Source organism: Urocitellus parryii, chromosome 1, assembly GCF_045843805.1.
Source record: "Urocitellus parryii isolate mUroPar1 chromosome 1, mUroPar1.hap1, whole genome shotgun sequence".
NCBI lineage: Eukaryota > Metazoa > Chordata > Mammalia > Rodentia > Sciuridae > Urocitellus > Urocitellus parryii.
The window spans coordinates 127,326,997-127,348,735 of record NC_135531.1 but is presented as its reverse complement, the minus strand read 5'-3'; the positions used below and the strand labels follow the sequence as shown (position 1 = coordinate 127,348,735).

Below are 21,739 nucleotides of genomic sequence, written 5' to 3'. Positions count from 1 at the left end.
CCCGAGGCCTTCTGTTCCGAAGACCTGAGGAGACTGGTGAAAGGCTGGAGGGGAACTCCTCACACTTCCCCTTCTGGCCACTTCCCCCTCCCTTGGTCCGGAGAGACAGCTGCGGGCGAGGGGGAGGGGAGTCGTCCTCAGTTAAGGGATTGAGGGGCAGTACATTCTTCTTCTTAGGGGTTCTGGCCAGCTCAAGGTGTCTATGTCTGCCTTCGAGAGCCTCAGGCCACCTGAGAGCAAGTGACCCCTATTGGCATTTGGGTCAGCTGGGTATGAGCAACTGACCACAGCCTGGCGGCCCTGAGTCATGAGCTCCAATGCTTCCCCCATCGGGCCGGTGCTACACAGTCTGCTCCTAGCCTGGGACCTTCTCACCAGACTGGTGAACTCCTGGCCCTCCACCAAGTCCTGGTTTGTACCATTAGGTTTGCCTGAGACTGTCTCACCCTGTCCTCTCTACTTCTGTCTGGAATATTTTTAATTTTCATTGACTCCCCATCTTCATAGCCCTTGCTCCACCTGGGCCCACCTGACTCTCCACCAACCCACACCAACTCTGCTTTTCCTCTTCCCCAGCACTCAGGGGCTTGTGTGTTCTGGCCTTCACTTCCCCTGAGCCTCATTTCCCCACAGACCAACCCCTCCAGGGAACCCCTTACCACTGTGCTGCTTGGGGCAGTAGGCTGCCTCCTCCTCTTGGCGGCCTTGCCTGGTCACTAGTCTTGAGAGCACAGCAGCCCTCCTATCAGGCAGCCAGTCCTCATGGGATCCACACCCCTAACGGGCCCTAACCATGTGAGTGTGGGGGTAGGCCCCCAGTGGGCTCCCCAGGGAGGTCACATGCTCTTTTAAAGCTTTGCTTCCTGTCAGGGGCCTGGCTTTTTATTTTTGCTTTGCCTTGCTGGAGACTAGTATTGGGGTTGTGTGTGCATCAGAATTCTAGGGACAGTCCCATGTCATTCAAAGCAACCTCCAGAAAGAATGCTGTAACCAAACTGAAGAATGCTCTTTGGGTGTCACATATGGCCAGAATAGATCTTCTAGGGCCTTCTAGTACCTGGTTCTGTGCCCACTGTGATCCAGATAGCCCTGAACTTTAGGAGCCTCAAACACCACATCCTTTGCGTTCTCATCGCAATTTCAAAAATTATGAAATCAAGGCTCAAAAATATTAAGTAACTTGTTGGAGGCCACACACAAAGCAACAAACAGGGTTGAGCAAGCACTGTCCTGCTGGGATAAGCATGTGGCCTTGCTCACGAAGTTCCTGGCAGAGGAACTATGCAATACACAGCCGCTGCTGTACTGTTCTTCCGCCCTCCTCTTGCTAGATATGAAAATCCAGGTTGATCTGCTGGCAGTCTTATGATGGAGACCGACCTTTACTTGCATATGAATCTCCTGCCTTCCTGTGGGCTTTCCAGGCAGGTTTCTGCCGGGCTTGTCTGGGTCCTTGCAGCCCCCATAGGGTGCTTGTGGCCTGATTGGCAGTCCTGTGGTATCTGCTGCCTCCTTGGTGAATGGAACTAAGTGTTTCTGACGGGGAATACGCACAGGCAGGGAGGGGCAAAGGCAGGAAGCAGCCTGCCAAGGGGTTCCAGAAGCCCCCAGAGCAACATAAATTGACAGGAAGAGAGAGGCTGACAGTTAAGCCAGCCAGCCAGGGGGACCAGAGGCTCAGCTATTTCCCCTTGGCCCCTCTGTGATTCATGGTCCTCACACCTCTGAGCACCCAGGAGGGACACTGACTGGCATTTCCTTCCATAGCCAACATGAGGGTAGGTGCTGGGAGGGGGAGTAGGAGGGCTGCTGGAGGCTGGAAGGCGAGGCCTGTCCAGGATTCAGAGGACTGACGGCAGAGACACTGAGGTAGGGCTGGGGCTGAGAGAGGGGGCTTGTGCTTTAATGACAGCTGAAGGGAAGGAGAACAAAAATAGTAATTTTGGGGTGGCTGGGGTACAGGGAACAGCCCAGGCCAGCTGGGCCAAGATGCTGGCTTCTTGTCCACGGGGCTGGTGTCTGTGTGCACACAGGGTGGCTGAGTCCTGGAACTGAGGCCTCTTGGAGATAAAGAAGGGAAGACAGACGGCTCAGAAGTCCATGGAGCTGTGGGCCAGGTAGTCCTTGCGGCCAATGTTGCTGACCTGCTTGGTCTGCATGGCCTCAAGTTTGGGGCAGTCAGTGATCCGATGGCCCAGGCCCCCACAGAAGGCACAACCACGTTCTCCTGGAGGGATGGGGCAGGGTTAGCAAAGTCACAGGGTCAGAATCCAGGCCCTGGACCTTTTTCCCTCTCCCAATTAGGTCCCCCTAGTCCACCAATATCTAGTATGGATTTGTTTTGTGGTGTTCTGCCCCCAACCCCAGAGAACTTGCGCCTGCTCAGCATTCACCTCCAATGTCCAGCATGGACTCGTCCCCGGGGTGCAGCACTTGTAGTACAGGTGGCACCTTCTGCTTAGCCTCTAGCAGCAGGGCCTTGAGATCCATCAGCACTGACTCATCTAGGGGGAAAGAAGAACCATCAAGCCCTACCCTGGGTCCCACAGTCAGAACCTGGGTAGCCATAGGTGGAGGACCTGGGGTTCAGCTGAGTTGGCTCTGCTGACAGACTCACCACAGGCCTTGTTAATGAAGGTCGTAGCAATGCCTGTGTTTCCTGAGCGCCCTGTGCGGCCAATTCGGTGCACTGAAAAGAGAAGGACAGAGCCTCTAGCTCACTGCACCAGGGTGGGGACCTGGCCTGGTCCTTCTGTCTACCCCACACCCCTGGTCCCTGAAGTTCCCCACCGTAGTTCTCGATTTCCTCAGGCATGTCGTAATTGATGACGTGCTGGATAGCAGGGAAGTCCAGGCCTTTGGAGGCCACATCTGTGGCCACCAGGACATCCTTCTTGCCCTCCCGGAATGCCTCAATGGCTTTGGTCCGTTCCTCCTGGTCTAGGGAGGGTCAGGCAACAGCTATCAGAGTTAGGGAGGGAGTTTTGGAAGCAAGCAGGTCAGGCAGGGGAAGGGATAGGTGATGGGTTGCTATAGCATCAGGGTTCACGCTAATGCATGCACTGTCCTGACCTTTGCCCCCATGGATGGCAACAGCCTCAACCCCCTTGAGCAGCAGATACTCATGGATGGCGTCCACATCAGCCTTCTTCTCTGCAAAGATGAGCACCTACGCAGGAAGGCCAACTCTAGTCACAGGGTGTTCCTCCAGCTTTACCCCAGCATGCAGTCCCTACTACCCTCTTCCTTGTCCTGGGACTCTGGCACTAGCCTGGACTGGCTGCACTCACAGGAGGGGGGGTCTTCTGCAGGCACTCAAGCAGGTATACCATCTTGGCCTCTTCCTTCACGTATTCCACCTCCTGCCAGAAAGAGGCCAGGTCAGGTGATCTCAAGGTTAGGGTCACTGGCCACGACCCTGCCAAAGAAGGCTGGGTTTCTAATCTGAGCCAGGAGATAACTAGATGCCTCTTGCCACCAAGAGCCGGAACCCCTAAGAGCAAGGGGTTCCAATTAACATGAAGTGAACCCCTTTTTCCAATCAGTTTCACCAGATGCAGTCCTCACCGGTGAGAGACTGTTCACCAAGAATGCCTGCTCACCTGAATGACATCCAGGCTGGCGGCCCCAGCACGCCCCACATTGATGGTAACAGGCTTTACCAGGGCACTCTTGGCAAAGTTCTGAATCTTCTTTGGCATGGTAGCACTGAAGAGTAGAGTCTGCCGCTGGCCCTGAGGAAGGGTGGAGGCTGGGGCTAAAGCATGCAGGGCTGGTGGGGATGGGCCAAGATGTGTAGGGGATAGGTTCTGGGGATACTAAGCAGCTGGGATATAGCCCCGTTGAAGTAGGAGCAGAGGATGGGGCAGTGCAGAGGCTCAGGGCCCTCCATAATTGAATGTGGTATGCATGGGGCGGGGGGCAGCACAGGAATCCCTGGAAAGGTCGGGGGAGGCACCTTGAAGTAGGAAAAGATGGTGCGGATGTCGCCCTCAAAACCCATGTCAATCATGCGGTCAGCCTCATCCAGGGCCAGGTAGCGACAGATGTCTAGGCTGACCATCTTCTTTTGTAGTAAATCCATGAGGCGTCCAGGGGTGGCCACCATCATATGTACACCACTGAGAACCAAGGAGAGACCCTGAGGTTGGGGCTACTTGCCTATCACCTACCAAGAGATGGCATCCTGCCTCTGTTCTGCTCTAGGATTTCTCTCCTCACTCTCCTCCCCTGTCCTCTGCTTGTTACTCTCCATATTCTGCCCTATACATACGGCATATGATGGGCCTGCAGGGGCTGGGGTTGTGGCTCAGTGGTGGAGCGCTCGCCTAGTACACGCGAGGCACTGGGTTCGATCCTCAGCACCACATAAAAATAAAATAAAGGTCTTACAACTTTCTTGCCAGCCCTTGGCCTTAGACACCTTCCTCCTTTTCTCAGGTCACTCTCCTAGCCCCAGGAAAGCTACACTGAAACTCTGCAGAGGCTTTACCCCAGGCTCCTGCAGCCCCTTTGGAGGCTTGCTTGGCTCACTTTCTTTTTCTTTTTTTTTTTTAAAGCAATTATTATTATTTTTTTTAATATAACATTCTCTTCTTATTTTTTTTTAAAGAGAGAGTGAGAGAGGAGAGAGAGAGAGAGAGAGAGAGAGAGAGAGAGAGAGAGAGAGAGAGAGAGAGAGAGAATTTTTAATATTTATTTCTTAGTTCTCGGCGGACACAACATCTTTGTTGGTATGTGGTGCTGAGGATCGAACCCGGGCCGCACGCATGCCAGACGAGCGCGCTACCGCTTGAGCCACATTCCCAGCCCCACTTGGCTCACTTTCCCAGTACTGACTTCATCTTTTCTGCGCCTGCATCTTCCCCAAGATTGAAAATGCCTCAGAAATAGGAATGGGGTCTGGCCCATCAGTGACCCCAAGGCTTGGTCCATGGCATCTGGCAACATCTATGCGGTCTGAACTGTGTGGAAAGGGCATGCCACTCTGATCTATCCTTGATCTAGTGCCCCAGCCTCCTTGGTTGACTGCAATGAACAACCCTGACTTTTCTGGACACCCCTGATCCCTACTTCTGTGTTTTCTGCTTGAATTGCCTCTCTTCAAAATTCAAATATCACCATTCCTGCAGAGCTTTCTCTGACCTCCTACCTTCAAGATGCCTAGGCCATTCCATTTACTGTGTTCCCACAGTACCTGGCCATATGTCTCTGTCTCACCTCAATCCACCTCCCCATAAGACTTTAGGGTCCTTAAGAGCTGGGCCCCAACAGGAGACTTCTGTGAGTATCTGCAAAATGGCTAAATTAAGCTTCTCTGGGGACTTTGTGGAGGGGTGTGGGGCAGGGGTGCCTGTACGTACTGTCGGATGGTTTCCATCTGCTCTTTGACAGACATGCCCCCAATGCAGAGAGCACAGCGCAGGAGAGGTGAGCTGTCCTCCTGCAGCAGGCGGCAGTAATATTCCAGGATGCCATGAGTTTGCCGGGCCAGTTCCCGCTGTAGGCACAAAGATAAAGCTGGCACCAGGTGATCCCAGTCTCTACCCTGCCCTCCAGTCCAGCCCATCTTACCGAGGGGCAGATGATGAGTCCATAGGGCCCCTCACGCTTAGAGAAAGGCAACCGCTTCTCTTGTTCCAGACAGAACATGATGACGGGCAGTGTGAACACCAACGTCTTGCCTGACCCCGTGAAGGCAATGCCAATCATGTCCCTGCCTGAAAGACTGTAGGAGAAGATAGCCTGAGGGCCAGGTCCAGCAGGAAACAGCAACTACTTCTCCAGTTAGACACTTGGTTATTGCTTCTCCCTGTCACTGCTTTCCTCAGGGACCCCAAGTCCATGGTCCATACTCACATGGTAGGGATACCTTGGATCTGAATAGGTGTTGGGTGGAGAATGCCTTTTTTCTTTAGGCCTCGCAGGATGGCTGTGGGAAACAGCAAGTGCTTTATCAGAGTCCTAGAGCCTGTAAGATCAGCACTACCCCACAAGCTGCAAGTGATGAAACAGGCTCAGGGAGAGAAAGGAAGAGAGACTTGTCCAATGCCAATGGGCTTGCTGGAGCCAGTATTCACACCCACAGCTATCTAAACCCAATAGCAGTTTCCCAGTGAAACTCTGTTACAGAAGACAGAGAACATATACAGTTGGGACAGTTGAAAAATAAGCCTAAGGATATCCCTTTTTAAATCTCTCCATTCTTATTGTCTGGACTCAACACTGACAATGCTGAGCTCAGTGGAGGCTAAGGCACACCTCACCAAGACTCGATTAGAAAAATGTAGTATTTCCTCTCTGTTCCCAGATACCTGCAGGAAACTTCATTTCCTTAAAGCTCTTGATGGGTGGTGGGATACCATCTCCCTCCACCAGGATGTGGTACTTCTTCCGAACTCGTTCATGCCGCTCTTCAGACATGCTCAGGACGTAACGGGGTGGTGTCCAACTGTGGGTGGGTGGTAGGGTTCAACAGAGGCCTTGGAACAGCTGGGCTTGGGGTGTCACTGCTAGTCTCAGCCACACACCATCCTAAGTATGGGCAACTGAACAGTCTGGAAAGACATACCTGGTTTTGATTGGGTCATCATATGTAATGCCCTTGGCCATCTCCTTCACTGACATCAAGGCTGAGAAAACAAACATAACTCAGGGCTGGCTCCTGTTTCCCAGAGGCCAGATCCTATGAGATATTAAATGCCTGGGGTTGCGGGGAGATGGTTCAATCCACCTCCTTATTGTCCTAGCTACAACCCTACCTCGGCCTTCAGCCACACTCTCCAGAATCTTTTCTTCTTCCTTTAGTTGCTTCTCCTTGGCAGATTCCTTGCGTGCTGAGAAAAGAACCCGAAGATGTGAGACACCAAAATAAGGCACTAAGGTTGGTTAGTACCTCCTCCCTGATCAGGCAGTGTTGCCCAATCCACCTTCAGCCTTCTCTTTGAGGTGCTGATGCTGATCCAGGAGGCTGACGTTGGACTGAGGGCCCAAAGGGATGTCGTCCTCATCTCCTCGGGGCTCACTGCTGCTGTCCTGCTGCTCTTCCTCTGCAGCTCCCTTGCGTCTTCGCTGCAGCAGTTTCTGGAGCTGTGGTTCCACCAGTGTCTCTCAGAATCAAGTCCAAAGTGGTGTGTGTGTGTGTGCGCGTGTGTGTGCGCGTGTGTGTGTCTGTCTGTCTCGGGGCGAGGGTAGTATGGTCCCCGGGGAGACTGCATCAGGATCCGGGCTTTTAAGTGTGGGACCTGTGCCTGGAGGAGCAGACTGCCTTACTCCTCAGGCCCGATCGCAAGTCCTTCCTTTGCCCCGGGGCTACCCGTGTACAGAAACTTAGTTCTCAGATCATCTCTGAACTTGGGGAAGGCCAGCGCCTCCTCCAATCCCAATGAAACCCGGTGGTCACGCCCCCATTCCTCCTCCGACCCTGATCCCTCACCAGAAGTTGTCGGCGCTGTCGCAGCGGCACATAGGGCACGTAATCCTCATCGTCCTCATCCTCATCCTCGGAGCGGCTTCCTCCTGCGGTCGCGTCGTCCGGGCGGGCGCGCTACAGATACAAGCGAATTAGACCCGAACTCCACATCGCCCCCACCTTCACTCCCTCTCCCCACCCGCGTGGGCCCCAGCCTCGTTCCCACCTTCCGCTCGGGTTCCGACTCCTCCATCCTTTGTCGCACGCATGCGCGCCACGGCAAACCACGCCTCATCTTTGAGCGACATCCAATCCGATGAGAAGAAGCGGACGTCGGCGCCTAGCAACGATCTTGGAGAGCCGGATCGCGCAGAGGGACAAATTTCCTCAGGAGGTGGGGGCGGGGCTGTGAGTGGCTACGCCACTGTTGCCAGGGCCTAAGACATCAGGTACGACGTATAGGATACTGGAGGATTTGGAGCATGCGCAAAGGTTCAAACCCATCCAGAAGACTCCCAGTGGAGACTGACCCGGAAGGGAGAAGGGCAGCCTGCCAGGTTAACCTAGCCAGACCTAAAGCATGACGCCATTAGTACGCCGCGGCCAGCGAATATTAAGCCCTCTAGTGACCCGGGGCTCCCGGATCTGGCAAGCTGGGATCCTGCCACTGTCTCCACAGGAGCAGGGTGGGGCTTGATGAATAAATGACCCCGAACACCCACAACCGCTCTGACTGGTTTCATCTATGAGACCACGCAGTGAGGGATAAATAAAATCCTGATGACAATGGTTTTTAATTGAGGCCCTGTACATATGTAAATGATGACTGTTGTAAATCCTATAATAGAGATCAGAGTGACCAACTAGAAGACTTAGAGCAAACACTGGATTTGAGTTTCCAGGGAAGTGTGGGAATCTCATTGCAGGGAGTGGAAAATAGAGGCTTCCTGAGCAAGAGTACAGCAGGAGTAAAGGTCTGGTGATGTGCAAGTACATACATTCTTCAGGGAATAAAGAGATCACCATGGCTGGTGAGAGGCCGGGGTAACCAGGGACATGGTAGGAAAAGGATACTGGGCCCAGATGTTGCAGGGCAGTGATTGTTAAGTTATAAATTCAATTTCATTGGGGACTAGTAAAGAGGAATAACATGGTTTCCTTCATTCATGTTTAATAGGAGTAAATGCTGGGCACGTGCATAGTGCTGAAGCATATAAAGGATGAACAAGACAATATACTTGGCATGTGAGATGTTTTGTGGATTAGTTGAGAAGGCAGAAAACGAACCATGTTTGGAAAAAAGGCAGGACAAATGGCTTCTCATCTGAGATGTGGGATTAATAGGAATTTATGAAGGAAGATAATTGGGGAAGAGGGAAAGATGAGAGAAAAAAATGTTGGGAATCCTACAGGTAGTAAGCCTAACTAGAAACTGCATGGCTGGGATGAGCGCTAAGCATCAGGCATCCAGGCACAAAAGACCCTGAATGCCACTCACATAAGCTTTTCTCTGTAAGCAAACGGACTATTTGATCAGGTCTTCATTTTTTGGCATGATGGAGCCACATTTTGGACAGCTATGCTAATTCAACTTTAAGGCAGGAGCTTGGTGCAAGAATGGCAGGAAGAGGAACACAAATAAATATAAGAGAAAGGTTTCACAAGGAAGTGTTCACACTTCCTCAGAGACTGGAACAAATCAGGGACCAGGAATTGCTTGCACGTGGTCAAATGCTGTTTCCCTTCTTTAGAAAACACATTCACACAGTATCATGGTGGGGCTCAACCTGGGGGTGGGGAGGGGAGGTTGTGATTTCTGGTCCTGTTTATAAAGCTCCATGAGCCTTCTTGCCAGTTATAGAACTCTCCTCTAGACACAGAACACCCCACATAAGCTCAAGTTAAGAGTTGGCTTTAGTAACGAAAACTACTTTGGAGATAGGGAACTTGGACATAAATGTATGTGAGTCATTTTAGGATATACATATTTAAATCTGAATTTCCAAAACACCTCCTTCCATTTGGGGGATGAGACAGTTTGCTTGACTTTACAGACTGGTTCATTATCTTAGACTACATGTCCCATTCCCTCTAGGAAATCAGATCTAATTTATAAAAAATCATTTTACCCTCAACTTTCCCTGACTAAATTAAGGCAGCGTAAGGAACCTGTAACTTGCCAGGCTATTGGGCACTGTCCATAGAGGCCCACGATCTTTCCTAGACCCTTGCTTGCAGAAAGACCACATCTAACTTGCAGATCACCCATCTTGTCAAGGGGCAAGCTGAGACATACAGCTGGGAGGGGCTGCTTCAAACTCACATACCAAAGTCCCTCCAACAGGAGGAAAGGGCACAGACCCCACAGTTACATAGGCCTTTGCTCAGTCCTGCTTGGTCAGAGTTCAGTGGAGTCACTTTCCTCAACTGTAAAATGGACTAACTGTTCCATTTAGGATTGCTTTGAAGAATTCTAAGGATTTAATAGAAATCAGGACAAACTGCTGACAATGGATTAGTGACTAAGGTGATCCCATGCTTCTGAGTATATTTGGCACCCCACCCCCCACCCAGACCAGCAAATCACCATTCACATCAACTCTGTGTCCAAATGTTGCTTTATCTTTCAGCATGAAAGATCTTCACAGTATCAAAAGTAAAGAATTGAAAAAAAATAAAATAAAAACAAAAACAAAAAACTGAACACAAAGAGAGCAGTGTTGGGCCAGCAGTACCATCAGCCCCTGGCCCACAGCACAGGCCAGCCCAGTCCCCAGGTTCTGAGTGTGGAGGCTGCATAGCACCAGGAAGCGGCTCTGCCGAGGTCCTGAGGGACTCTAGCACAGCACAGCATCCATTCAGCGTTTGGTTGGTCCAGGATGGCAGGAGCAGGGAGGGGTCAGGGCCGGTGGGCAGGACACGCGGGAGGAAAAACTGTAGACCTTCAGCTGGCAGTCGGGGCCTCAGGATGCCCTGAAGAAGCTTGACCTAGGCAGGGCTGAGAAAGCATAAAAGAGTAGGATCACAGTGAGAACAGTGATCCACGGACTCTGGGTCCCTGTGGAGGTAAGAACAATGGTCTCCTATTTTTGTTCCTTAGGCTGAAAATGCTGAATAGATTCCCTGGATCACCTCAAGTAGAAGAAGGTTAAGACCCTTCTTAAGGGAGGCAAAGAACCCTAGTCCTGGGCTGGGTTTCTGGAATGTGAGGGATAGTTTCTGAGGATCTTAGGATCCCTGCTGCAGAATACCCTTCTGGGCCAGGACTAAGTAGCTACTAGTTATCTGCTCTCCCACTGGCAGGTACCAGACAAAGCCAGCTCTGTACTCATATTCCTGCCTTAGGCTCTAGGGACACAGCCTGGGCTAGGTCCCAAGTCCATGCCAGCACTGCTTTCTCATGCATAGAGCATGTTTTAGAGATCAGCCAAGGTGGGAGAAGATGGTTGGATATGGCTTCCTGAATGACAGTGGAATTTGGCTTATGGGAGATGTGACCCTTTTTCTCTCATTAGGAAAATAACAGTTGAAGTGCCTGGGTCTCTGCTACTCCTGATTCTGTGGAGGTGGAAAAGAGGCAGGAAGACACCTTAACCCTGGAAGATGATCCTAGGGTATGGATATCTTGTGGATCAGGGAGCACAGCATCCCCAGCAGAGGGCTGAGGGGAGTCTAAATAAGAGAGTCCTGAGGTAGAGACAGCACAAGGATGCCACACTGAGTGCAGCCCTGAAGACTGCCTTGGCTTCAGGTTCTCCAGGCTGTCCCTAGGGAGATGAGGGTCCAGGAAGCCTGTTACTTCAGCTCAGAGAGTTGTTCTGGCACTGGAAAGAGAAGAACAGGGGTGGGGGTAATGAGCTCAGCTTACCTACCCCAGCTTTCCACCGTCTTGAAGGGTAAGTGTATAGTTACCCCAGGGGCACAACTCAGGGTTAAGACAGGAAAGTGCACAACTGCAAGGCCCCAAGCCCAGCACTAAGGTGCACCTGCCAGCTGCCCTTTTCTGCACTAAGTTCCCAGACAAATGCCTTCTCCTAGGGTGTGTACCCAGTCTAATATCATACAACGTCAATATTTCAGACCAGCCAGATGTGGTGGTATATATAATCCCAGAGATGTGGGAGGCCAAGATGTGAGGATTGCAAATACGAGGCCAGCCTCAGCAATTTTTAGCAAGACTCTCAGTAATTTAACGAGACCCTGTTTAAAAGTAAAAAATAAAATGGATTGGGGCTGGAATTGTGGCTCAGCAGTAGAGCGCTCGTCTAGCACGGGAGGGACCTGGGTTCGATCCTCAGCACCACATAAAAATAAAGGCATTGTGTTGTATCCATCTATACTTAAAAAATTTTTAAAAATTAAAAAATTTTAAATAAATAAATAAATAAAGGATTAGGGATGTAGCTCAGTGGTAAAGTGTCCTGAGTTCAATCCCAGAACCAAAAATTTAAAAATTAAAAATTAAAATAAAAAAATAGACAAAAGGAACTATGCAGGGAGTTGGAGGGAAGGCCAGAGCCATCTGGAGGCTGGGTCTCTTCTTCCTGGAGGCAGCTTGGTTACTATCTTCTTCAGGGAACTTTTCCCACAATAAAATCCTCCATATCTACAAATCCTTGTTCTCACTCATCTGCCCTTCACTGCTCCCTTGGGGCTGGCTCTCTTTTCACACTGCTTCAGCTGGAAGCCACTCTCATCATCTGCATTGAAGAACCATGCTAAGCAAGTGGGATCCAAACCCAAGGCCTGATTGTATAAGGATAGAGGGCAGCCCCAGGGGTTCTGCAGCTGCCTGGCAGCTGGTAGAGGGCATAAGCCTTGGTGGTGATAGCCCAGGGATGGCAGTCCGTGAAGGGACCCTGCAGGAGAAGGGTCTGCCAGAAAGGAGTAGTGCAGCAACAGAGGCCTGGGTTGGGTGGCTGCAGGAAAAGAGACGGGGTCTAGATTTTTGGACACTGCCAACTGGCTTATGTGGGGTTGTTGTAGAGGTACAGAGACCACGGCCAACAAGCCCCAAATCCAAACCCCTTGCCCAAAGCAGAGAATGGGCACATAAGATGGCAGAGAATAGGGGATGCAAGTAACCTGGGGTCTCTACCTCACTGAGCTGTGCTGGGAGCAGTTTTCTTGAGGCTAAAATTGGTCCAGTTCACAGCAACTTTCTGACGAGTTTGCTTTGCTGAATCCAAACAGAACCTGTTGGGAGACAGGAAGAAGCATATCAGAGGTTCCCTCCCTTCCTCTCTGGACCCCTCTTCCAGACACTAGGTGTTCCACTAAGAAACCAGCTGATGTAACACAACCTCTGTGCTCCCAAGTATCAGGGTCTGGCAGGCATGGGAGCTCTGCTGGCTCAGGAATCACTGCCCATGAGGCCAGGGTGACAGGAAGACCACCCCCACCTGAGATTCAAGCTCCTTTCCTAACCTCATAGTTCATTCTCTAACATATGGGGTGGGCTTCTATTTCTCTAAGTATGCTTGCTTCCCTTACCCTCAGACCTTGGTACACCCTGGCCACACTTCAAATGCCTTATGCTTTCCCTGGTCAACTCAGTTTTAATTTTCAGGTTTCAGCTTGGGTATCACCTCTCCTAGGAAAGCTTCTTGGCCTGCCTCTGCTCCCCAGCTTGGTTTGAAGCCCCCATCCTCTTCCCATCATGTACCCCCTCATGCTCTTACACCTCTAATAGCACTGATCACTGTGCTGAATACTTCTCGATCTCTCCTTGTCTTGATTGCCCAGTCATAGTAGAGGAAATATAAATGACTAAAGAGTGAATAAAAGCTGGAAAAAGCCCAGATCTGGGGGTGCCTGATGTGTCACATCCTCCCTATGCCTTGCTCCTTCCTAGATGTTCCATTCTGGAAAGTGGCTCCCTGGGTTCCAGCAGACCAGCTAGGTGGCAGGGCCTGAAGGGGTAGTGAGGTACCCCAAAAAGTCAGGGAGTAGGCCTTTCTAAAGTTCAAGGTACAATATGGGACTTGGGTATAGGCAAGGGCTCCCCTTGCAAAGTGGGAGAATTGTGAGCCCACACCTACCTCTTGAAGTACTCCACCTCTCGGTCAGTCTCATCCATCTCCGCCCCATCCATGTCCTTAGGCAGGAACACATCGTCTAGGAAGACAGAGCCAGGAGGGCTCAGTGCCCACAGCCAAGCCTCTGGGGTCATGCTCTGGGGGGCAGCACTGCCCATACACGAGGACTGCCCTCCACCCTGTGGCCTGGTTGGGGGGTGCGGGGCCAGCCACTTGGTTCCTGGTGCACTCACCCAACGAGGAGGCTGACTTCTCCTGCTTGTTGCGGCTCCTGCGGCTGCGGCTCTTGCCCTGGGGTAAGCTCTGTGGCCTTGCTGAGCCTGGGGGTTGTACAGACTCCAGCTCTGAAGGACGTGCCTTGACCTCACTTGGCCAGTTCCGCCAGGAGTTGCCCTTCTCCTTCTCAGTTTTGGGGCTGTCAGCCCAACCTGATACTGGACGGCTCCCTCGGCTGCCCTCTGCAGCCTCAGCACAGCTGCCTGTGTTGGGAAGCTCTGGGGCCTTGCCTGGTTGCTTGGGGCCAGACATCTGGCTCTTGGCACTGGGAACCTCTGTGTTGGCTGCAGGATGGGAGGCCAGGTTCACCTCGTTCTTCTTGGCCTGACTACCCTGTTTTTTGCCTTTCCGTGGCTTCCCACCTGTGGCCACAGGCTCAGGCAGCTCCTGCTTGCAACTGGGGACCTCCTTTGAGCTTGAATCCTCAGAACTAGGGTTGCCTGGTTTGGGCGTCTTGACCCAAATCACCCGGGACAGGTTGGGCACGGTGTTGAGTCTCCTCACTAGCCCATTCTCAGGCATGATACCAGGAGGGGGACCCCTCACCTCTGTCCATGGTGGGTGGGGACCTCTCATTTCTGCCCACGGTGGGGCCGGCTCACCTGGCGCTTGTAACGTGTGGCTCTGGGGAGAGCCCAAAGTCAAAGGGGACAGGTCAAGGTTGATGTCAGGCCGTTGCTCTGAGGAGCCATTGAGGTTTGAGGGGGATACAGTTTGGGGCTCAGGCTCAGCAGCCCCCTCCTTAGAGAAGCCATTGCTGTCCATGCTGAGCTCACACACACTGAAGCTGGCACGGATGGAGTCTTTGACAGTGTTCTTGATCTCTTGCAGACGGCTGCTCAGGAAGCTGTTGACTCGATCCAATTCCTGGTCAGGCCACTCCAAGAGCCTTTCCCTGGCAGGCCTTGGCTCCTGGCTTCCAGAAACACGATTTGCCTGCTTCAGAGTTTCTGCTGCCAACTGGGCCTTCTCTTTTTCCTGCCAATACAAGAGGCAGTTTCAGCAGAGGTCTGTCAGCTATCAGACACAATATGACACTGGACACATCGGTCTGGGACCCAGCTTTGCCACTAACTTGCTGGAGACACAGCCTCACAATCCTGGCCTGTTCCCTGACACTGCCGGAATGAGGGTGAAATGTGATCAGACAGGTTTGCCCTCCCCAGAGAGTAAGGTTTTTATAGTTTGTTCATACCAAGCCCCTGTGTTGGTCCTACAGCCTAAGAAGGCTGGGACTCAAAGAGACAGGTTCTGCCTCCCTGGCCTGAGTTGTGTGTGAACTTAACTTGAGCAACTCATATACTTACCAGTTGGGTCCCTGTGGACTCATCAAAATGGGGACAATAATTCTGAAGACCAAAATGGGGATTCATGTGAGGAACATGGCTGCTGGAGAGGCAGTCTCTCCAATTCTGCAGGCGGGAGGGGAAAAGTCATATTATACAGTCTTAAAGGAAGGAAGATGTGATTGCTCTGGGTGGCTGGGAATACATGTGCCCTCCTGATGCTACATCTGAGTGCCCTTCCAACAGAAATGCTTCTCATGACTATGCTGGCCTCAATGATTTGAGGCCACACTCAAAGCGTGCCCAATGGCATACATGGACAGCCATACCAGGCCATGGCATGAACATGTAAAAGCAGTCCCTCAGCCCAGGGAGGCTCTGAGACCTTGCAATAAGCTTTGATGGACTCACATCTGGAGAATAATCAATTTGTTGGCCATCACCCCCACTTCAAGGCATCAGCAGGCAAATAAGGTCTTTAGAAGGAGATAGGAAGCAGAGAGGAGAACCCTTGGGAAGAATGTGGTGGTAGAGCACCTGGTGTTGGATGACTTGCACCACCTCAGTATTTTCCTTCGATTTGGGAATGAAGGGGGAAAAGCAGAAAAATGAATCTGAGGAGAAAAAAGGAGAGCTTGCCACCACCTTAAGAGTCAACTTAAAAGTGGGTGACCCTGTGTCCTAGCAGCCAGGCATTTATTCTCTCATCTCTTTTGAACACTGGCTCTATTACTAAGGTCAGCTGTTCCTGGGGACCTTGGACAAATCACTTACTCTCTCTGAACCTAACCTTCCAGGTTGTGACTTAAGGAGAACAAGTAGTACACCTACTACATAGATGTACATCTATTAGGGAGAAAAAGTCTGTGCCAAGTTCCTTCCCCAGTGCTAGGGCTGTGCCTTGGTAGTGGGGGATCAAGTGAGCAACAGTATAGCCTGAAGCAGGATTTCTAGCTGTGTGTAGGGCCTGGAGGCCATGGGATGGCCAAGGGCCCAGAGGCCCTTTCCCCTCACTGCTTCCCTATACCAGCACAGCTTTGCTTTTAGTTATTATAGACAGGAGAGTCCATGGAAAACTTCATGCAGAGAAAAAACTTGCTGCTGAACCAAAATATCTGAAATGTACTGTTGTGGAGGGAGCGTACTAGCACCACATACTCTTGATATGAACAGAAGGAGAAAGCACAGCAATGCACATCTTTTGCTACATACCAGGAACCTGACTCCTCTAATCCTTATTACTATCCTTGCTGCACCGCGATTTGCAACTTATAGATGAAGAATCTTGACTTTGGGAAGAATACAGAACCGGCTCAGGTTATGTGGCTAGTAAAATGACAGAGTTTGGATAATACACCAGGAATGATCTTCAGAAGTTGCCATGGCTTTCAATTCCATTTGCCAACCATTAACTAACCATCAACTGTGAAGCAGTGGGCTAGGCGATGGGCATGCAGCCATACATGGTCTCTGCCTCACTTTCTTTGGTCAGCTGGGGGAGAAGAGACATAAACAGGCTGTTTAATTCAGAGCTACAGGGAGATAATGATCCTCCTATCCCAGACTGGGTCATCAGGGAGTGCTTCCTAGAGAAGGCACTGAAGGCTGAGTGAAATCATCCTTGAGAAAGTTGAGACAAGTACTTTCTAGACAGAAGGAATAGCAAGCCTAAAAGCTGGGAAATGGAAAAGTGTATCATTAGGGAATACACACCATTCAAAGGTATAATCAGAGTCTAGATTTTATTTTATTTTATTTTTTTTGTGTGTGGGACAGGGGCTAGGGCAGGGGCAGGGGCAGGGGCTAGGAAGGCAGGTGAGAGAGGAGAGGCTGAGAAATGAAGCTAGCAAGCTAAGCTGGGGCTGGATCCCAAGGAGCTTGCAGGCCACAATGGGTTCTGGTTTGAGCCCAAGGACAATGTTTAACCAGCCACGTAAGGCTTTGAAAGTAGAGGTGGTAGGTGGAAAGAAGTGACTGGTTAGAGCAACTGGGAAAGCCGCCTGGATAGGACTTTTGGTATTGGGTAGGGAGAGAATGAGATGTGTTGAGAAAACACTGCCCAACCACTGTGGCTGCTACAGCAGCCTCCATAGACCAAACGTTGACATGCGCCAGGCACTCTGCCCAACCTTCTTGTACATCACTCCATTTCATCCTCAATAATCTGACTTAGGTTCTCCTGTTATTCTCATTTTATGGATGAAGAAACCGAGGCTTAGAGGTTAAGTGATTTGCCCAAGGTCATACAGCAAGTGTGGCATAGCAGAGCTTCAAACTGAGGTCCAACTGCAAGGCCCACTGCTCTGTCAGTATAATGCACTCCTCCAGAATGGCATTCAGAGGTGAGCTTTGGTTCAGCAATCAGGGTGGGTGGTGGTGCCACTGACGAGACAATGGAGAAAGATAACAAGCTCAGTTTGCTGAGTTTGAGGTGTCTGGGGGACATCCGTGAGGAGGAGCCCAGTAGCAGTAGGGGATGTCAATTTGAAGTGCAGGGAGTATAGTGCAAACTCCATGGCTTTCTTCTCCCAGGGAGATGTGCTCAAGTGGGAGGGCCAGGTGCTCACAAAGGAGACAGAAAGTGGTCTGAGAGGTCAGAAAACTGGAGAAGATGGTGTTCCCATTGCTTCTTTCCTGGCCCTGTTTGGTTGAGGGCAGAGGAGCCAAAGACAAAGTTTGAAAAGGAAAACACAAAATGTCAAAGGTTGCTAAATGGATGAACAGAATTTGAATTTGGCAACAAAGAAATCAGTGTGACTCTGCAAAGGGATGAAGAACAATCTGCAGTGAGCTGACAAGGGGGGAGGTGAAGACAGTAAACACAGACATTGTTTTTCAAGAAATGGTGGCTTTGATGAGAGGAAAGGTACAGGAGAGGCTACAAGCTTGAGAAAGAGTCTGCTTTGAAATGACAGCAGTGGACACAGTGAAAGGCAATGAGAAGTATCCCAGAAGAGGCTGCAGTTCCAGAGTAGGTGGCCTCATGCTAGGTTGAGGGGGCAAAAAAGGACCACATGGGTTTGGGTGAGAAAGGGCTAACTCTTCTCCCAACAAGGAGGAAAGTTAAGTTTGCAGGTGGGGTGACCAGCTGAGAGAATGCCTGACCAATGTTTTTTTTCCTTGTTGACATGGAAAGTGGTTATTTACCAAAAATAAGGGGAAGGGGGCCATGAAGGACCTGGAGGCTGGAGAATGGAATTCTGACAAAGAGGCTGTACAAATGGGCATAAGGTGGAGCAAGATGACTAGGGAGCTATGGAAGCTGGCCAGGCAATGTGGGGGCTCAGGCAAAGGAAGAACACCTGGCCAGGAGCCCCAGGCAGATCTGGTCATGTACTATTTTTGGGGTGTAAAAGGGGAGGGGCAGTTCTTCTGAGAAGGTGTTGTCAGAAGGGCAATGGGGCAAGGAATTGAGAGTACTGGCAAGAGAGAGAGTGATGGGGCAGTTCACTTGCTCTTTTACTCAGTTTAAGAGTGAATACTAGATTGGTGTGGGCATAAGAGAAAGGATCAGGTGACAATATTCAGTGGAGGAGGTTACAATGGTGGGGCCAGGAATTCAGCTTCAAAAGATTAGGGATTTGGGGCTGGGGTTGTGGCTCAGCAGTAGAGTGCTCACCTAGCACGTGCGAGGCCCTGAGTTTGATCCTCAGCACCACATAAAAATAAATAAACAAAATTAAGGTATTGTGTACAACTAAAAAATAAATTAAAAAAAAAGATTAGGGATTAGTACACAAAGGTGAGAGGGTCATGATCTGGAAGTGGGATGGGAAACAGACACTCCCAAAGTGGGAGTGAATAAGCAGTCATCACTATTTGGCTGCTGGGAAACTGGGTTTCGGTGGTCAGCCAGATTGTGGTTAACTTTGGCAGGTGGAGGGACTTCAGGGTGAAGACTGCTGTCTAAACAGATAATGACCTGACATTGCAACTGCCCATGTATGTCTGTCCCTGCCTGTGGCCCCATGATTTTACATCTGAGAGGGCAGGGATGCTTGGTTTGTGTGTGTCCTGGCCTCTAGGCTGGGCCTAGCAGACAGTGGCTGCGCAGTGACCTTTGGAATGAGTGAAAAGATCATGACAAATGGCAGCTGAGAGAGATGTCCAAGGTGTGGTGGGAGCATAGCAGAAGAATTCCCTCAGGAAGTCAGCAGAGGGGGAAACATCTGAACTGAGCTTGCAGAGACAGCTTATCAAGAAGAAAAGGTGAGTAAACAGTGTGATGAGTAAAGGGAAAGGGCACAAGTTCATTAGAAGCACACTAGGCCTGGAAACCCTCTGGGGACCTAACTGGGGACAGCTGCCTTAAGAGGCTAGAAAGACCACTGCAGCTTACTGAACATCTCTAGATAGCAACTTTGAATGGGAACATAAAAGTGCTGACCATTTTCTGAAGGCAGCAGTGGAACTCCTTGGCTTAGTACTTCAAGTTGCAGAAGGATCTTAGTAATTCTTTGGGCTAGAGAAAGCTGGAAATCACTTCTGCCTTCCAGAGCTCTAGGGTTGTTTGACCACCCAGGAACAGGAACTAGCTGACTGTCAAACCTAAATCCCTTTGATGCTGGACTCCTCTGGGTGTGGCACTGTGCAGATGCAGTTGGGAACACATGGACAAAGAGGTAATAAAACTGCAGGGAATACTCCACCAAGCTCTGGGACTCACCTGGCAGCAGGGCTGCTAGCGAATAGCTCCCTAGGTTCAAACCTTAGCCCTGAGGACCATTTCAATCCCATGGCTTCAATTACATCTTTGCATTGGCAACTCCTAACCCTGCATGCACCTCCTTCTCCATGCTGATGTTTCATGGGAACCTCTGAGAAAATGTAACCCAACTGCATTCAGTCTTCTGTAAACGCCATCCTGGCTCAAGTGAAAGGCACCACCATCATTCTGCCATCAGATCACCCAGGCCTGTCACTTCTGCTTCTTTTGCAATTCTCTCTTCTGTTGCTGCCCCACCCTCAATTATCTCTCCCTTGGCTTGTCTTTTCCTGGCTGGGGCATCAAACTCTAGGCTTTCCTGCCTAAATTATCACCCTTCAATTTACCTTCCATACCACCACACCACAATCAGAGTACAAATCTCAAGCACACTCTCTGATGACAACCGTCCAGTAACATTCCCTCACCTGGAGGCAAAGCTCATCTTCAGCTGGACCTGAGGCCCTCCCTTGCCTCCTCTGTGTCTTGCCTCTCTGCTGTTTTCAGCTTTGGCTTTATCAAGCTCTGTGGAATGTGCTGTGCCAGCTGCCAGGAGGCCCTCCTGATGTATGTGTCCTCACTCCCCATGACTCTACTCATAAGTCAGCCTCTTGCAAAGCCACTTCCGGGCAGGATGGGGGCTTCCCTCATTCCAGTGCTTGTCATACATATGTACTTGTCCAGTTTTGTGTCTCCCCAGTGGACTGAGCTTCTCCCAGACGAGAACTTAAATGCAGCACACTTTGGCTCCCATTGTTTATAGAAGTGTTTGCTGAATGAATAAATGACCGAATGAAGCAAGTCCTCGGCTTGGAGGAATCCAGTAAGCAGCTTCTGAGGCCAAGAAACATTTTTCCTCCACTTCACTTGCCCCCAGACTCTCTGACCCTAATGCCTCCCAAACTCATTCAGACATTCCCAGAGCAGTGAGCTGTGCCAAGGCCTTTGGCAGCTAGCACCATTCATGCCCCAGAAGTCTTGGGGCTTGGGGTGAGGGACTCCTCAGGGAGGAAAGGCAGTAGAGCTGAGCTCCCCCCACACCCACCTTCTTTTTCAGCTTGTGCCGGGCCCGCTTGGCGGCCCTGGCGCTGTTGGGGACTTTGGGCTCCGTGCTGTTGATGAATTCCAGCAGCTCATCCACATCTCGGTGGTCCACGGCGGGCTCCCCAGGGATCCCGCCCAGGGCGCCCCCCTTCATGGGCAGCTCCTCTTTCCGCCTGGTCAGCCTTGAGCGGAGCTTCTCCCGGATCTCGGTATAATTCCGACTCGTCGGGGCAGCGGGTGGCTGGGGGAGGGGGAGGCGCTGACATTACACCCTGGGCTTGGGAGGCCCATAGCACTCCCACCCGCTGGCACCAAATATGTGGTGAGGAGCGAGACAGCTGTTCTCCCTACCATCAGCCACAGAGGCCAAATGCCTGGGCTCTGAGCCGAGACAGCCAGGGGTGAAGGGAGTGGGAGGAAACAGGGCAGAGCTGGGCGAGCACGGACTGGGGAGCCAGGCTAGCAGGTTGAGCCTGGGCTTCATCACTTGAAAGTTGTATGACCTTGGGCGAGTCACTGAGTCTTTGTGAGCCTCAATTTTATCATCTCTAAAATGAGGATAACAGCGCCTAGCTCAAAGGCAACTGGTAGTTGAATTACTTTCATTCCTCCTATCCTCAGCTGCTCTGCCCTAACCGGCAGCCCTTTCCTCTTCACCTTATGAGACTTCTGAACTGCTTTCTCCCCTGTGCAGAGACAGCATGTACTCTGATCTGAGTCTCCTTCCTGGCGCCGTCTGTGCTCACGGCCTGTCCCTCGGCTGGCTGTCACACTTGGGGAACTGAGAGCCTTTTTGCTTCCACTCTGCCTTCATCACGCACAAGCGTTCACTTCTCTGGGATTACACACGTATACATACTCATCAGAATCATAGCTTTCTCTCTGCCATTTCCTTTCCTTTTGCCTAAAGAAAAAAAGTCAATCTTAAGAGAAACCACGAGAAGAGCAAAGGTAGCAAAATGTTAAAAAACCCCAACCT

At 51.0% G+C, this 21,739-nt stretch overlaps 2 protein-coding genes across 7 annotated transcripts in view; both read right to left on the bottom strand.

The window, feature by feature from the left end:
* Positions 1 to 1,882: 1,882 nt before the first annotated feature.
* Ddx41 (DEAD-box helicase 41) lies at positions 1,883 to 7,679 on the bottom strand. The gene is made up of 17 exons (XM_026398167.2): positions 7,638 to 7,679; positions 7,436 to 7,546; positions 6,930 to 7,089; positions 6,762 to 6,836; positions 6,572 to 6,632; positions 6,315 to 6,451; positions 5,860 to 5,932; positions 5,575 to 5,728; positions 5,364 to 5,500; positions 3,959 to 4,121; positions 3,603 to 3,734; positions 3,291 to 3,362; positions 3,073 to 3,169; positions 2,791 to 2,940; positions 2,618 to 2,689; positions 2,394 to 2,504; positions 1,883 to 2,227 (listed from the first exon to the last, which is right to left on the bottom strand). The coding sequence occupies exons 1-17, from the start codon at positions 7,662 to 7,664 to the stop codon at positions 2,091 to 2,093; spliced, it is 1,869 nt and encodes a 622-aa protein (XP_026253952.1). The 5' UTR covers positions 7,665 to 7,679; the 3' UTR covers positions 1,883 to 2,090.
* Positions 7,680 to 10,011: 2,332 nt separating this feature from the next.
* Positions 10,012 to 21,739, bottom strand: part of Fam193b (family with sequence similarity 193 member B) — a 31,704-nt gene continuing 19,976 nt past the window's right edge. For 4 of the 6 annotated variants that reach the window (XM_026398216.2, XM_077801342.1, XM_026398219.2 and 1 more), the window contains 5 exons: positions 20,762 to 21,001; positions 13,683 to 14,703; positions 13,453 to 13,528; positions 12,510 to 12,607; positions 10,012 to 10,409 (listed from right to left, as the gene is read on the bottom strand). In XM_026398216.2, coding sequence (XP_026254001.2) covers positions 12,511 to 12,607; positions 13,453 to 13,528; positions 13,683 to 14,703; positions 20,762 to 21,001 — 1,434 coding nt within the window. In that variant the 3' untranslated portion in view covers positions 10,012 to 10,409; position 12,510. Of the gene's footprint in view, positions 10,410 to 12,509; positions 12,608 to 13,452; positions 13,529 to 13,682; positions 14,704 to 20,761; positions 21,002 to 21,417; positions 21,621 to 21,739 lie in introns of those variants that run through there. The other 2 variants (XM_077801344.1, XM_026398217.2) reach the window with 2 other exon arrangements.

Coding starts and splice junctions, on each gene's coding strand:
- Ddx41 (XM_026398167.2), bottom strand. CDS start 7,664: ATGGAGGAGTCGGAACCCGAGCGGAAG. Junction 6,633..6,761: donor GAGTGTGGCTGAAGGCCGAG/GTAGGGTTGTAG, acceptor TTGTTTTCTCAG/CCTTGATGTCAGTGAAGGAG. Junction 5,729..5,859: donor ATCCAAGGTATCCCTACCAT/GTGAGTATGGAC, acceptor CTTCTCCTACAG/TCTTTCAGGCAGGGACATGA.